Raw genomic sequence first — 16,711 nt, 5'->3', positions numbered from 1 at the left:
ATAGAAAAATTTTGATAGATTTTTTAAAATTTAAAAATTGAAAAATATTGAGTTCGGAAAATTCATTACTGTTTTAAAAGAAAAAAAAAAAAATATTTCTATTACTTTTAAAACAACTGTAATAGTTTATTTTGGAAGTATAATCCATAAAGAAAATAAATAACCCACTTTTAACAGAGAAATTCCGAGATTTTTATATTGTATTCGCAGTTTCGTGTTAGGGGTGTCAAAAATTCCTACAAAAATTCTGATACTGCTAGCACTGAACTGCAGCTAAGATTTTCAAATTTTTTAATCTGGCATGAATCATGATGCAGGTCACTCTTACAAGATTTCAGTACTTTCTAGTCGTTTACTCAAACCCACAAATCGTACACAGAAAAACTAATTCATTGCATTTTACTGTTATTAAATACTTTAAGAAAAGTGTTATTTATGAAAAACTTTCAACTCGAGAAACTTAAAAATTACTAAATATGAAAGGAACTTTAAATCATTTTTCAAATGCATTTTTGAATAGGTACAACTGTTGAGTGAATCAGCTACAATAAGAATCATTATTTCTTAAATACAAAAGGAAATTTGGCAGAAATGAAGTTCTACAATAAAATTAGGAAAATCATTAAAAAAAATTTAAAAAAATAACACCCTACTCGCTGGAACTATCCAGATTTACAATTTGGGGAATTTAAATAAGAGTACAAGTCAATCAATTTAACAAAAAAATTTATAAAACTTATCCTTTTTATGATACTTGTAATAGCATTTATCTGGGGTTGGTTGAGCTAGTTCCATAGCGTTAATTGCATGGTCCATTAAAGTCGCCCACCGTTGTTGATCAGTAGCAGAGTCAACGGCATGAACTAGTCATTCACAATTCCAGCATTGAATACCAAAAACACAAGAACCAGACACGAGTTTCATGTCTCCTTTAACCGTTGCGAGCCACACCTTGTTAACCACCTTGGCGCTACCTCCAACCAGTGGTTGCATTGGGCACTACTAGTTTACAGAAACTTGTGGCCAAACCATGAGTCTCCTTTTAAGCAGTTTCCTCCAGGCCAAAATGTTACATTTAGCATGGATGGTAGAGTTGGGAATCCAGTCGGAGAAGAGAAGGTGCAGGATATGGCCGAGGCAGTAGTGATCAAAAACTTCAAAATAACGAAGATCTTTGTACAATTGCCAGATTTTTACATCCAAAAGAGAAGAATTGTTCTGATCATGGCTTCATAAATTCGTAAATTTCACGAAGTGGCAAAATATTATGAAGTCAATTTAAAAAATAAAACCATGAAAATTACAAATATGTTCCATGATGATCATATCGTTGAGTAAAATACTCAATTTGTGTTTATATCGTTTATTCATCTTTAAAACTGTAAGATTACCTCATCTTTCCTTGAGTGGTCTATAGAGATTTTAGAACTCCAAGCAACATCCATATAAAATCTAAATATCATCATCTTACACTATGGCAAATGTTCATTTATTGTCTCATCAGAATGGAAATCCAAAAATACACAAATTAATATTAGGATAGTTTTATGGAAATCACTCTAAAGCATAAAAAGCCACTCGATGTAAGGACTTAAGAATGAAAGGTGATTATTGGAGGGAAAAAAAAAAAAAAAAGATATTGGCCGTAGTCTTAAAAAGATCAAGGTGCAAGAAAAACAATCAGGAAGAAAGTACCACGAGCCTGGAGTACTTGGAAAAAAACTATTGGAATACGAAACTGTATTGCAATGAGGTATAAAAACAGCAAATTGATGGAGACTACTACACCAAAGAATCAAACCAACTGGAACAAAGGAAGCAGGGAATGGATGAGAATTTTGAACACTTGCAATAATCTATACTCCCATAATTTTTTTGTGTGTATTGATAGTCATATTAAAAATCCTTTTACTATTTATTTAAAAAAGAAAAAACATATATAGGTAATCTGCAAAAGATCTAGCTAATTTGCATATTCTTTTTAACATTCATTTTAATTAATTCCCTATTAGTTTTTTTCAGTTTTCTTTTGGAATGATCATCTTTAATTTAGTATTATATGTAATTACATTCATGCAGATATTCTACACGATTTATGCTTGTGTAATAGTTGCGTAAAAAGGTTATAAACACAAACCTCTTTCTATATATATATATATATATATATATGTATATATATTTGTTTAAAAAGTTTTGCCTACCAAATTCCTCAGTTTTTGGTCTAAAGACATGAAACTTAATATATAGGATATTCGAACCCATGCAAAACTTTATATTTGGGTTTTAGACGGGAAGGGAGGGGGGGTCGGTGCAAAATTGTGAAGATTAAAGAAATGGAATTTGCCAGGTGAAGGTCAAACGACAGCATTACAAGTATGTATGCATAACGTAATAGCTATTGGTTCATGTTTTAATTTTTAGCCTTGCAGCAAATATGTCTTCATAGCTCAGGCATTAATATCAAAGGAAAAAGTAAACCATAAGCTCAATGTTTTGGTTTCAATTCTCAATGGTGGTACACAAGTCATTTTTTTTTTAAATTTTGAAATCATTCCTATATATATATTGGGTCCAATATAATATGAAATCTGCATTAATCAAAATATCATTATTTAACCATATTTTATGACCAGGTAATGCCGGGCAGCTAGCTAGTAGTATTTATAGAAAAGATTGAAACTAGTAACATTATGGCTGTGAGAGGTGGCAGAGGAGCAGAGTGAGGACCAACATAATTACAAATACATTTCTGGACCATATCAAGAACCCTTAATAGAACAGCAGTTTAAACTAGGACAGAACAAATACATTTTGATCCCAACTTCAAAGGAAAGCAAGAAATAGTTTGATAAAATAAAACTTGGAATCAATTTTTAAATGAATCAAAAGTGAACTGCTTTCTATATCTGGTTTATATAACATTGATTGGGTGGCGGTTAGTTAAAAAAAAAGTTGAGATTTTAGCAAATCCAGAAAGGAAAGGAGGATGTAAAAAAAAATCAAAACCGAAAACAGGCAGAGAAAGTTGAATGTGTAATATAAAAATTAAAAAAAATTGGAATTTTCAAGTCCAAATTACTTAACTTTTTTTTCCTTAAACTATTTCAATGATAATTAGTAAATTAAAATCTTAAAGATACCGAATTAAAGAAAATGTGTATACTTTAATCTAAAAAATTGTTCAATTAGCTACCCCCAAAATACAGGTTGATTGAAATAAAAAAAAAAGGGGTTCATTTTATTGTTAAATACTGAAAATTACATTAAAATTGGATTTCCTGAATTTTAGTGACAGGAAGGACCAAAATGTTTATACATTTTGGGGATTGGCCATTCATTTTGCATGGACCTAGTGTTTAGTAAGAACACTCCTTTTGAAGAGTGAAAAAAATCATTTGTTTTAGAGATTAAGTGAAGAATGACGATTTTAACTTCCAGAATGATTAAAAGAAAACCATAATTGTGACAAAATCTAGTGTTTTTAATCAATCATTACATTTGAGGTATTGTTAAAGTTACTTTTTTCACCATTTTTATGAATTGGAATGAGAACGTAAAAAGTTCATAGGTATGTTTTATTGTAGTAAGTCCTTCAAAAAAGTGGTTAAAAAAATGTTACCAAAGGCAAGATAAGTTACTTTTCTATCCAACTTGAATGTAAAATGTTTAATTGACTAAAAAAAAAAAAAAAAAAAAAAGCTCAAAGGGTACACGATTACAGAAAAAAGTGGCACAATGTACTTATTACACGGCCATTTTTTTTTGTGCTTGCATACCCTTGGAAAACGCTCGTTTTTCAATCTGAAGAAATATTTTTACATCAAGTAAAAACACTAAAAACCTACCCAGTTAAATAGAAGAGTAACTTATCTTGCTTTTGGTAACATTTGTTATATATTTGATTTTTGGACCATTTTTTCGAAGTAAAATATACCAGAGTTCACTTCAAAGTTGTGTAAGCATTCCTAATTAGAATAGATGCACTTGACGGTTGGAGGTTACATCAGCTGAAACGTGAATATAACCAAATAAACAAAAAGGCTATCAATCATCTATATATAAAACATTTTAAAATGTCAAATTCAAGGAAATAGTAATTTTCGTTTCAAATTAAAATACTATGGCAATTAATTCAAGATACTTGGGTTCATTGATTTTTTTTAATTAATGAAAAAACACTTAAGCCAACCATCAAAACAAAAGCACTCAAGACATAGTGATAAACTTAAAATATTTGACATTTTTTAAAAATTTGTTCTAAATCCCTTAATCTACAAGGTAATACCTATTTTATGATCGTCATGGGGAGGTAGCATTGATACAATAGCGATGCTATCATGCATATATATATTAGTGGCCTGGCAAGGCCACAGGGGAGAAAACAAGCAGCAAAACTAAAGCTGGCCTGCTAGAACTAATATATATATATACTAGCGGGGGTACCCGGCGTTGCCCGAGTGTTTGTTTCCGGGACGGGGGGGGGGGGGTTAAAAAATGTTATGGTAGGTAAGTAGGAAGGATCAAACCCGGAGTCATGAGTAAAAGTAGGAAAATAAAGTGTGAAAAAAAAAAAAAAAAAAAAAAAAAACATCTGCAACGTTAACAGTTCGGCCACCAAGAAAAGTCCATTCCAGTTGTTTAGGAGAAAAAAAAAAAAAAAAAAAAAAAAAAAAAAAAAAAAAACGACTACGATAGGTCGGCGCGAACGTGAAAATATAATGTGAATAGTCCAGCACGCTAACCACTACGCCACAGAGCACTGCAGCTAAGTTTAGTGATTTTAAATAACTTCACATGAAAGAACTACAAAGCCAAACCGGTGTTCTTTTCTCAACTGTTCCTTGTGAACGATCCCCAAACGGTGTTAAGTGGTGGCAGGAGGAGGAGGAATTTATTAGAGAGAAAATATTTTACCACTTCCATTGATCTTAACCGATTTTGGCCGTGACTTCTCAGCAGAAAAAGTATAGAAATCTAAGATTATCGAGGAATTTGAGAAATAATAAGCCTATAACACACCTCAGATATTGTTCTGCCGTTTGTGCATATTATATTTGCATGAAATATCTTGATTTTTAATCCTATTAATGTCAAAATCAGACGGGGGAAAAATGAGTTCATTTTATTTATATAGAGAAGAGATATATATATATATATATATATATACTAGCAGTTCAGCCCAGCTTTGCTCGGACGTTATGTACTGTTCAGAACTTGCCCTACGTGTGAATACACTTTATGTAAAATTTCAAATGTTTAGACCAAAAGTTGTCGGAGTAATTTTGTAGAAACCGCAGAGGTAAATTTTTTTTAACTTTGACCCCAATTTTGACCCCCTTAACATTTATTGTTTTGGTCTCAAATCAAAATACAAGTTTTATCCATATCCAAGTTACCTACATTTAAAATTTCAAGTGTTTAGACTCTAAATTGGTGGAGGAATTTGGTAGAATCTGCAAAGGTCAACTCTTTAAACTTTGCCCTTTTGGCAGCCAAATTCTAGCTCCAAAACTGATTAAATTGCTTGACACATATCTGAATACCCGTTATGTAAAATTTCAAATGTTTATACCCAAAATTGGCTGAGTAGTATGTTAGAGACCGCAATGGTCAAATCTTTTGAACTTTGACCTCTCGGCAGCTCAAATTTTCGACCCAAACCAATTAAAAAGCTTGCCCTATCTCTGAATACCTTTTATGTAAAATTTCAAATGTTTAGACCAGAAATTGGCTGAATAATTTGATAGAGACTGCAGAGATCAAATTTTTTAAAACTTTGATTCCAATTTTGACCCCTTAACATTTTTTAGGGCTCAAATAAAATTAAAAAGGGTTGATTCACGGCTAAGTAAGCGACATTTAAAATTTAAGTGTTTAAACCTAAAATTGGAGGAGTTTGGTAGAGTTTTCAAAAACCAAATCGTTCAACTTTGACCCCTTGACAATCAAATTTCTTGCCGAAAACGAATTAAAAAGATTTTCTCAAATCTCAATACTCCTTATGTCAAATCTCGAGTCTCTAGACCAAAAATTGACAGAGTTATTTGGTAGGGAAATGAACACAGACAAACATTTTCACTTTTATAGATATACTGGGGGGGGGGGGGGTAACCGGCTTTGCCCCAGGTGTTTGAAGGTGTGTGTGGTTTTGGGTAAATCAAAAAACTGGGGGGGGGGGGGAAATAATTATTAGGCAAGTATGAGGATCGAACCCTAACCCTTGATAGCATACAGTAAAAAAGAACATAATGGTATTGCAGATTATCACCTTTTTAAGACAAGGAACACTAAAAAAGCGGACCTGAACGAGCTTGCTCCCTATCTGTAAATTATTTTCCTTTGCACTTAATTTTTCCCGGAAAGTATCGATTACAAAAAAAAAAAAAAAAAAGTTTGGGGAAAAATATTTTTAATGATTTTTAACGGCAGGGATCTTTTTTTTTTTTCAATTATAACGTTCTTTAGGTACCTCCACAGCTTTGTGTGGAAACATCAGCATTATTGTACACATTAACAGCAACGTCATTTCGTGTGTTTACTATTTTCTGTCAATTTCTATGTATAGGCATTGGTGCTATAATGGTTAATGAAAGTAACTGTTTTGTTATCGGATTTTCATATTTATATTATATTGATTTAGAAAAATTGAGTCTTTATTAGTTTGTTTGGCATTTTTCTCTATACAATAAATAAATGTATTCTATCATCTGCAAAATGAAACTTCTTTTTTTAACAATTGCATTGAAAGTGTATTATAAACGAACAAGAAAAGTTATCAATTATTCTGCTCGTTTGCTTATATTTAAATAGATGTTTTTAACGAACTACATAGACGAGAATAAAATAAAATTAATTTTAACGTCTTTTGTCAACATTTACGCATATAAAGATAATGTTGCTTAAAGGCCTTCATACTTTTTAGAAAAAAGGTGCAAAAAATAAAGTTCTATCAATTCAAAATAATCCAATCAAAACGATTTTTTTAGGCCGATTTTGAATTTTCGATTTTTATTATATCAAGAGTAATATATTGTATTGCATGAATATATTTTTTTAATATTGGAAACCTATTATAAAAAAAATCTTTGTTTAAACTTCATATCGTAGAATATTGGAATTTAATATCATTTACAGCTTTTAAAAAATATTTTTTAGAATTTTTTTTATTGTAATTCAAATAATTATATTACCGAGAAAAATAAATTATCAAGAAATAGTTTATTTTTTTAACATATTGTTCAATTTTATTTACAACTTTAAGTGAAATAAATAACATATACATATATATCTCAAATTAAAAAGTATATATATATATATATATATAACTACTTTTTAATTTGATTTTTTCAGCTTTAAAAATGGTGAAATTTTTTATGGATCTACATTTATTTTGCTTAGTTTTCGTAGCATGAAATGGGGGGGGCACCTAAAAATCATTTAACGAAACCTTTCATTATGCAAGTTCTTTTAAAAATGAATAAATATCGAAAATTTAAAGAAAATCGTACTATTTGATTTTTGCTACATTTTTTTTTAAACGTGTTTACGGCTTCAAAAACATCACTAGATAGGAACGTTGTTTTAAAGCGTCGATAATGTAAACACGATTTTAGTCTCGCATTTTCATTTTTGCATGCTTTAAAAAGTTTTAAAAAATATTAGCTTATTCGAAGCTTCTTTTAAATGGTAAAAAGAAAAGATGATAATGTTAAATTACAGTTACATCGTGTTACATATGGGGTGGGGGGCAAGCGTTGGAGGTACCTAACGCTTTTAATTAAATTGATTCCTCACTTTCGCATACGATTGAAATCATGACATTAATTAAAAAATTGTGTCATATGCAGGAGAAATATCCCATGTAAACATCCGTTTTTCTAACAAAAATTTTGAATTATGCAATTTCTTTTGGTTCTTATAAATTTTTGGTACTTGTGTTTGTACTTTCACCTAAAAACTTAATCGACAAAAATATCGTTAAAAAAAAATGGTTATCCTTTACGGAGATAGTCCCGACGTCCGCCTCGTTCTGAGTTCGGGGAGAGGCCGTCTGACGTAGGCGGTGTCGAGGCAGAAAATTACCCTAACCATAAAATATGCGATATGTCACAGACAGATGCTTTTACAAATATTGTGAAACAAATCACAGAAGTTTACAGGGTTAACTAACCACGTGGAACTATTCTAATCATGTGGACTGTTTTTTTGTTTTTAAATTCTAATTATTTGAACTGTTTATTTTGTAAAATTCCAATTATTTGAACTGTTGAATTATCAAAAATTTGAACTGTTTATTTTGTAAAATTCTAATTATTTGAAGTTTTTATTTTTGTAAAATTCTAATTATTTGAACTGTTTAAAATAAAAAAATAAAAATTCTAATTATTCGAACAGGTTTTTTTCTCCTTAAGTTAACTGGGCACTTTATTGAAGGGGTAATTTTCTGCTTCGACACCGACTACGTCAGACGGCCTCTCCCCGAGCTCAGACGTTGGGACCATCTCCGTAAAGGTTATCCAAAAAAATAAAAATAAAATAAAATAAATTGTACTTTTTATATTTGCTTTGTTTACTATAAAACTGGGTACTGGTCGCGATTAGAGTTCCCTGCCGAACACCCTAAAAAAACACTGACTTCTCCCTTAGTTGTCATAGTAACTAAACGATCATGAATTTTTATCGACTTTGTTTTACTGTTTATGAATATTGAAATAAAAGACATTACTACACATTTATTAATAATCTCACTTTTAATCACTTTTATCGACTTTTTTTACTATTTATGTGTCACTTTTATCGACTTTTTCTTTTCTTTTTTAAATAGCATTTTCTTTTTAAATGACGACGTTTTTACTGTTTATGAATATTAAAAGAAAAATAATTACTAAACATTTATTAATAAAAAAATCGGTGCTAGTGCACTTACTGCACTTCACTTATGATCCGCGCTATATTTTAAATCGTATTTCTAAGCTTAATTAAAGTGATTAAAAGTGAGATATTATTAATAAATGTGTAGTAATGTCTTTTATTTCAATATTCATAAACAGTAAAACAAAGTTGATAAAAATTCATGATCGTTTAGTTACTATGGCAACTAAGGGAGAAGTCAGTGTATTTTTAGGGTGTTACTGTTCGGCAGGGAACTCTAATCGCGACCAGTACCTAAAACTGAACTATGTCAGTCTGGTTTTCTTTGTTTAAACAAAATTAAACATGTAGGTAGAAGAGTAATTTATCTGGTCTTCGGTAACATTTTTAACGTGACAGCTACTGTATACGAAAGTGAGGGATCAATTTAGTAAAACGTTAAAAAAAGTGATCCTTGCCGTTAAGTCATTAATATTTTTATTTTTTTCAACATTTTTTGGTGACCTGAAAGTCTGTAATCGATAATTCCGGAAAAAATTAAAAAGTGAAAAGGAAATAATTTACAGGTAAGGGGCAATCTTCAGGTCCGCCCCCGAAAATTAACTAATGTGTGTGTGCGTTTTTTTTGGGGGGGTGGGGGTGGAATACGACCTTGTGAGTAGTCACACTTATGGTTGGTGCTAAGACAAAATGCCCCTAAAAGTTAAACTTTAGGTAAACTGTGGATCATTTTCAGATTAATTTGAATACGGAAATTATATCTGCCCTTCCTTCCTGGTATTTCTCTTCTTTCGCCGAGTGTTTCAGTGTTCATACGTCATCACATAAAAATCTTTTTTTTTGGGGGGGGGGTGATTAGTTTAGGGCGTTACTCTACAAATTTACCCTTAAAAAAAATGAATTACTAAATTAAATCCAGATTTTATTTGGTTTAATTTATCAAATGTGTTTAATCTTCTAAGTGGAGCCTTCGAAATTTAGAACTGTCGAGTAAAATTAAATTTAAACTGGCTTTAAAATTCTTAAATCTTCATCTATTAAAGAGATTGAGATTTAATCAGAATTATTTTTAAAATTAGATTTATAAACAATGGTTCAATTAATGATACCAGGATAAATTTTGCTTTCAAAAATTCTATTTTAAGAAAAAAGAAACTGAATTTCCTTTCTTGTTGATTTGCATGGGGGAAAGGAATAGGATTTTTTTATACGGGATTTTCCGAAATTTTAGTTTCATTTACGAAAAAAAAAAAAAAAGAAAATCCATAAATCTTCCTAAATAGTAGCTAATAAATTTCGGGTTCTTTAAACTTGTAAAGATTACGACTACTACAACCTGTGCGATTTGATACTAAGACATCAGCAACTACTGGAACCCGAACCATAATCATTTAACTTGACGACTACACTTGAAAACAGCATTTCCCAATAATTACGAAAGTTGATTTTTATCAAATAAAAAGTTTCATAAATATTTATAAAAAAAATTTTTAAATAAAAAACTTAACTTTTCACCCCATCCTCAGTTTAAAAAAAAAAAAAAAAAAAAAAAGGAAACATGAAAAACAGCTGCTTTGTGTAACAAGTTGTGGAAAGAAAAAAGAAATTGGGTGTTGGGTTTTCTTCATTTTAAGCAGAAATGAAAGTAAACCAAAAAAGAAAAACGGATGATATAAATTGCTTTCTCACATTTCTTTATATAAAATTTAGTTTGTAATAAGTTTTGTATTTTTAATATTTATATAGGATAAAGTTAGGAGAGGGTAGTTTTGTTACCAAAACAAAAAATATTAAAACAATATAAGAGAATCGAAAAGACAAACAAGTTCAAGATTATGCTTCCAAGTTTTTTTTTTTTTATAAGGATCGATAATTCTGATCGATAATTCTCATCTTGGTTGTTATAGTTGCATTTCGGCAGATGAAACCTCCGACTTTTTTTTATGTTCATACAAACCGACCTTTAGAATCTGTACGGAATTTAGAAGTAAATCTTTAGGGTAGATTTTCATTCTATGAGCCAAACTGTCATGGATTCATTTAGAAACTCCGTACAGATTCCCAAGTTTCCCTAAATGTACATAAAGATCGGATGTTACATCGGACGAAACGTTGCTGATATAACAAGGATGAAAGTAGTTCGAAATTTTCTTCGGTGCTTATGCACTTGTGCTATTTTGTTTTAAATAGTATTTTTAAGTTAAATTCAAGTTTTACGATATCTTTTTATTGAATTGTTAGGTGAAAGCACAGAATTGTTGCAAAACACTCCCTCTTCATCTTAATGGCTTTCGGTATTTTTTCGACTTGCCCCCAGCCAGCATAGTATAAACACCCCCAACCACCCCATGTTAAGAACGGCTTTCGGAAAATCCCCCCCCCAACCTCATATTAAAAACGGCTTTCGAGGTTGGGGGGTATTCCGAAAGCCGTTCTTAACATGGAGCTTGGGGTGTTTACAATACGCTGGGTTTCTAATTATTTCAGCATGGTAACATAAGTGCATAAAGTACTTTTTCTTCAATAATAGAGAGGCATAGAATAGAAATCTCCCTTTCAAAATAGAATTTTTTAGATTTAGATAAACAGTACAAATAAGAGAAAGAACATTAAGAATGTAAAAAAAATATATTAGCAAAATCAGCATCAAATAAAATACGCTTTACATAATAAAGAAATGTTCGAATGTGAAACAAATGTGTGTGAAAATATTTTTACAATAGATGGTTGATTTATGACTATAACGATCCTATTTAACATCTTTAATTCCTACAAAATCGACATAAACAGTGGATAATTTGCAAAATCTCAGACCGGTTCCATTTAGTGTCATAAGGAAGCCAGGTAATTTATTCCTTACATTTTTTATCATAAAAGTTAGAAATACTTCCGCTTTTACAAGAGGTTTTTTTTTCCTCATCAGTTTTAACTAAAATTAAAACCAGAAGAGCAGTGGGTAAGATAAATACAGGCTAACAAATTCTCCATTAATCTAGTTCTTTTCGACGAGAAATTTCCTTTCTTGTGAAAGGAGGAAAAAAAAAAAAAAAAAAAAGCTTCGTGTTTTACTTCAGACGATCGTATTTTTGTCACAATAAAAACTATACATTTCTTTTTCACTCGTGACTTAATTTTAACACCAAATAAAGAGGTTATATAAAAGAGAAAAACAGTGAAAGATTTAAAGCAAACGGAAATTTAAGTTGAAAAAAAGAAAAAAAAAAAAAAAGAAAATCAATGGCGGACATAGTAGTAGCAGTGGTGGGTGAAATACGACCGGACTTCAACTGGTGTTTCGGTTTGAAATAAAATCATATACAAAAATAACCAGGTTTAATTATCCAGTTGAAAGAAGTAACTAAATATTAAATTTTAAATTACCTCGTTAAAAAATATGTCTCAGTGCTGGCAAGAATTGCGCAGAGTTAGGCCAGCCTATCCATTATTCAGGGTAAGAAGTGCATCACGGGAAAGTAGCTCAAACCTAACCTTTATTACCACCACTACTACTACTTATAGTATAGGAGTAGTAGTAGTAGTAGTAGTCTACTGCCGGCTTAATTTGTTGGTTTTTTTTTTTTTTTTTTTGCTTGATTTCTATTAAATTTATTAAAGTATTTATTCTAACAAATATATTCTTCAATATAGGACTTTAAAACTTAAATAAAACAAGATTTGTTTTCATCGCCAAACTGGTTTTCTTTCTCCGAGCAGTGCATTACGGGAATTATGTATTACATAAGAGAAAAAAAAAATATGCATTTTTTTTTTTTTCTTGATTTCAATAATTTTTTTATTTACGTTAATATAGTATAAGTATTTAAAAAAATAAATAAATATTTTTTTCATAGTTATAGGAAGGAAGACAGCCGGCTGTTTCAAGGAGAAAAGAAATGTGATGATGCATGATGGGAAACTTAAGCAAGGATCTCTAGAAATTCATCTTCATCTTTTAAATACTTCAAATATCCATTCAGTTTAAATGAAATTGATATTTACGAATTTATTTTTCTTTAAGACTGAAACAGGATCTATAAAAAAAAAAAAAAAACTTTTTACCAATATTTTTTTCTGAGGCACTTTTTCTAGTTTCTACCCCGATTTAATGGCGTAATGGCTAATTTGTAAATAAATTAAACCTTATTTGCGAATAAATAATCTAACATAGCTGATTTAAGATCGTTTAAAGTTAAGTAAACAATACTTTTGAAATCTTAAAATATTTAAAAGGAAAAAATACAATTCGAAAACAAAACAAAAAAAAAAAGAATAACTTGGGGCAAAAAAAAAAAAATGGGTAATAGTTTATTTCAAAACTAAAAGTTTTAAATTATATAAATAAAATCATGTGATTAAAATTGCGCTCAACCTAAACTTTTGTCTTGTATAGATTATACGTTTTGTGCGTTTTTCATTAATATTCCTTTTTTAATGTGATTTTTGATTACTTAGTTTTATTTAAGTAGAAAAAAAAAATGAAATTTATTAGACATTGATTTCTTTAATCAAGGGAAATCACTGCGAACGGAAATGCAAAGGTTAAAATTTTTGTAACGGATTTTGGTAATAAATAAACGCTTTTCACGTCGAAATTAATCTTAATTAAAACTTTATGCAAATATTCTTCGCATATTCTTTAAAAATTAAAAAAATATATAAATAAGAGATGTCCACTTACCAGCTTATTGTAGACAAAAATAAATGGATCGAAAGTTTGTTTTTTGCTGTATAAAATAAATTTTAAATATATATATTATATATATATATATATTCCTATTTTAGGAGTTCTCACGTTGAGTTAGCTCCAATGTTATATATCTTTGTTCTTTTCAAGGAATGAAAGCCTTTTGATGAAAAGAAATGATCGAAGTGGTTTATGTCTAATAAAAATGGCTACCACTTGTGGAAGTAGCAGTGGGAGTAGTCGTTTCAAAGACAAAAACTTCAAGAAAGGTGCGATAAAAAAATGTTATTTTTGGAGGGCCTCCACAATGGTCAAACGAGATCAATCTATGGCGTGAAGATGACCGATGATCACTTTTCACGCCTGTACAGATCTCGCTTGTGTCCGTCGACCGTGAAATGCAATGTCCGACCGATCTCGTCCCTGCTGGAACAAACAAAACCTTCTTTAGTGTCAGCAGTAAACGCTTCTTGTTTGTTAATGTAAAATGTTACAAAAAAATTAACAACGCTTTTTTTTCCTAGTTTTCGTTTAGTATTATTTTTATTGTTATAATTATTATTTTTAGCTTCACTTACAAAAATATGTAAATTTAACAACTTTTTTTTTCTTTAAAAATTTGAAACAATATATTAACATTGAAGTTTTAAAATTAAAATATCAAATTTAGGTACTGCAAGTGCAATACTGCATTACTGCAAAGTGTAAACGTTAATCAAGATTTATGAAATTAATAAATTGTAATAATAAACATAAATTTTTAGTCTTTATTAAAATCGTACGAGAAATTATGCGAAAAAAGAAAAGTATTAAACTAAAAGTAGGTCAGGTGTTTTAATGTCTCTCAAAGTGAAAAGTTTAAGAAAGTGTAAGTATTCTTTGAATAAACCCGGGTATAAGAGACTTCTTATCCAGTCCCGATGACGCTCTTATATCCGGGTTTCTTATATCCGGGTACATTAACGCGGGCTCTAATTTGGGACTAGAGAAAATCTCTCATATCCGTTTTTCTTATATTGGGGTCTCTTATATCCGGGTTCACTGTATTATTTACCCTTCTCCCCACAAAGTCTGAATGTGATAAAAGAACAATTGTTTAATGTGTTGGAAGATATAAGATTATAAAAAAAAAACTATATTCTCCAGGAGGCGACAGGTAATAAATCAAGGTGCTCGGTAAAAATGGTGCCGTAAAAGTGGCAAAAGTGAATAAATAGCTCAAAATGGCACTTTTGACAAAATTGACAACGGAAAAGTAGGACCGTTCGAGTAGTGCGGGGATAAGCTCCCATTCCTCTTGCTCAAAATAGGGCTAAGCTCCCTTAGCTTTAGTTTAGAAAAAGTCGATTTTTTGTTAGGTTCAAATTCTGTAGAAGCACTGAAAAATACTTATAACATTTTATTTAATAATTATTTAGTCATCGATAATGACTTAAAAGTAAAAAAACAAATTACTAGTAGAAATCGAACCAATAAAAGTTACTGACAGTGCTGACAAAATAATATTATTTGGAAAGCCATCCTTAATATAAAGAGGAAGGTTTTTGGTACTAGTGCATTTATTGATCTATGCTGAAATAACGTTATTATTTAGAAAGTCATTCTTAACATGGGGAGGGTGTTTTGTACCTAATCTGTACTTTAACCTTACAATTTAATTAAAACAGATATCATAAAACTTTAATTAAACTTGAAAATACTATTTAAAAAATAGCGCAGATCAATAAGTGGACTAATACCAGGTTTTTTTGTTAACTATTCAGTACTTTCACCTAAAAATTTAAGAAATAAATAGACTTGGGGAATTGAAATTTTGGCATAAATTATATTACTGATGAAGTTTAATATCAGGAAAATAATTGACCGAACACCATTGGCTGCTTACTTTGAATCAGGTACTCTTCTGGTTTGCCAATATTTATGAAATTATCGGTGCTTTTGTTTTATTTTTTTATGTTTTTCCCTAATTCGCAATTATAACTTTTTTGTTGTGAAAGAAAATTGGCTATTACTAACAGAGAGACTCGACATTGCCCGGGATTGAATGATGATCACCGAATGTTTCAAACTTCCATATTTTTATGGTCATTAAAATCGATGAAATCGTCCATTTTTCAATCAAATCAATTGATTGCCTGCTCTCGTGGTGCATCGGGAAGAAACTTTGCATGCCTCTTTGCAATGACTTAGTCCACATTACACTCTAGTCTACATTGCAACCTACTGTTGATTTTATAAAATTATTTTATGTAATGGCTTGAATTAAAGTTTTAAATGTAGCAGTCAAGTATCATAGTTCAGTTGTGCTTTAAACAGAACATTCAATTCAGACGAGCCACTATCATATCAAAGAACCTACTGTTGATTGTCTATTTTACAGTTTCTACTTTGATAATGGTAGCTAGGATTATAAATTATGATGAACAGTAAAACGAATAGAGAAAGATAGAGAGTGGATATAAAAGCAATAAAGTTTTATAAACTTGTTTGCTATAAGAGTCAGTCAAACTAACAGAAACATTTTCAGTTTTATATGATTAGTCTCCTATTTAAAAACGCCTAGCCCCACCCCGACTTGTGTAAATGTCTATCAAATAATATTTATTTAATTTTTTTTTTTTTTGGGGGGGGGGGTCTTATTTTAAACTAGAGGAATCAGAGCTTAGTCCACACTTCTTGTCAAAGTGCTATTTTTACCTAGTTATTCACGTTTGCCATGTTTACGGGTGCTATTTTTACCTAAATTCACCTAGGATAGTGACCTAATAAGATGGGGTAAAACATGTCTGTATTTTTTGTTTTGTTTTGTTTTGTTTTTTGGGCTTTTTTTTTTTAGCCAGAAGACTAGGAAGCAAAGAGATTGGGATAATGTATTTATACTTCTTGCGTATCAGTATGAGTATTTTTCACTCCTATGTGACCGACAAAGCATTTTTATCATTAATTGAAATCATTATTTTTATCATTATTGAAATCAAAACATGAAATCACGTAAAATAAAACAAATTTTTACAAATATTAAATTCATCAAAATGCATTACAGTCAACTATTTTCATCTTTTAATAATTGAAAAAAAATATTATTTCGTGACCCTTGGAAATTTCACTGGAATTTGGGAGCATTTAAACTGCCAAAACGAAAGTTACTAGTTTGTT

The 16,711-nt window shown here is 30.2% G+C and overlaps 1 protein-coding gene across 1 annotated transcript in view; it reads right to left on the bottom strand.

Annotated features, from left to right (window-relative positions):
- Window positions 1-16,711, bottom strand: part of LOC145240301 (eukaryotic translation initiation factor 4 gamma 2-like) — a 123,974-nt gene that overhangs the window by 55,406 nt on the left and 51,857 nt on the right. Inside the window, exon 2 of the mRNA XM_080103882.1 lies at window positions 13,550-13,600. Within this exon, the coding sequence (XP_079960008.1) occupies window positions 13,550-13,600 (51 nt within the window). The remainder of the gene's footprint in view (window positions 1-13,549; window positions 13,601-16,711) is intronic.

Source organism: Euprymna scolopes, chromosome 19 (assembly GCF_053919585.1).
Source record: "Euprymna scolopes isolate OS-2025 chromosome 19, ASM5391958v1, whole genome shotgun sequence".
Lineage (NCBI taxonomy): Eukaryota > Metazoa > Mollusca > Cephalopoda > Sepiida > Sepiolidae > Euprymna > Euprymna scolopes.
The sequence above is the reverse complement of the archived record's forward strand: the minus strand, read 5'-3'. Positions and strand labels throughout refer to the sequence as shown.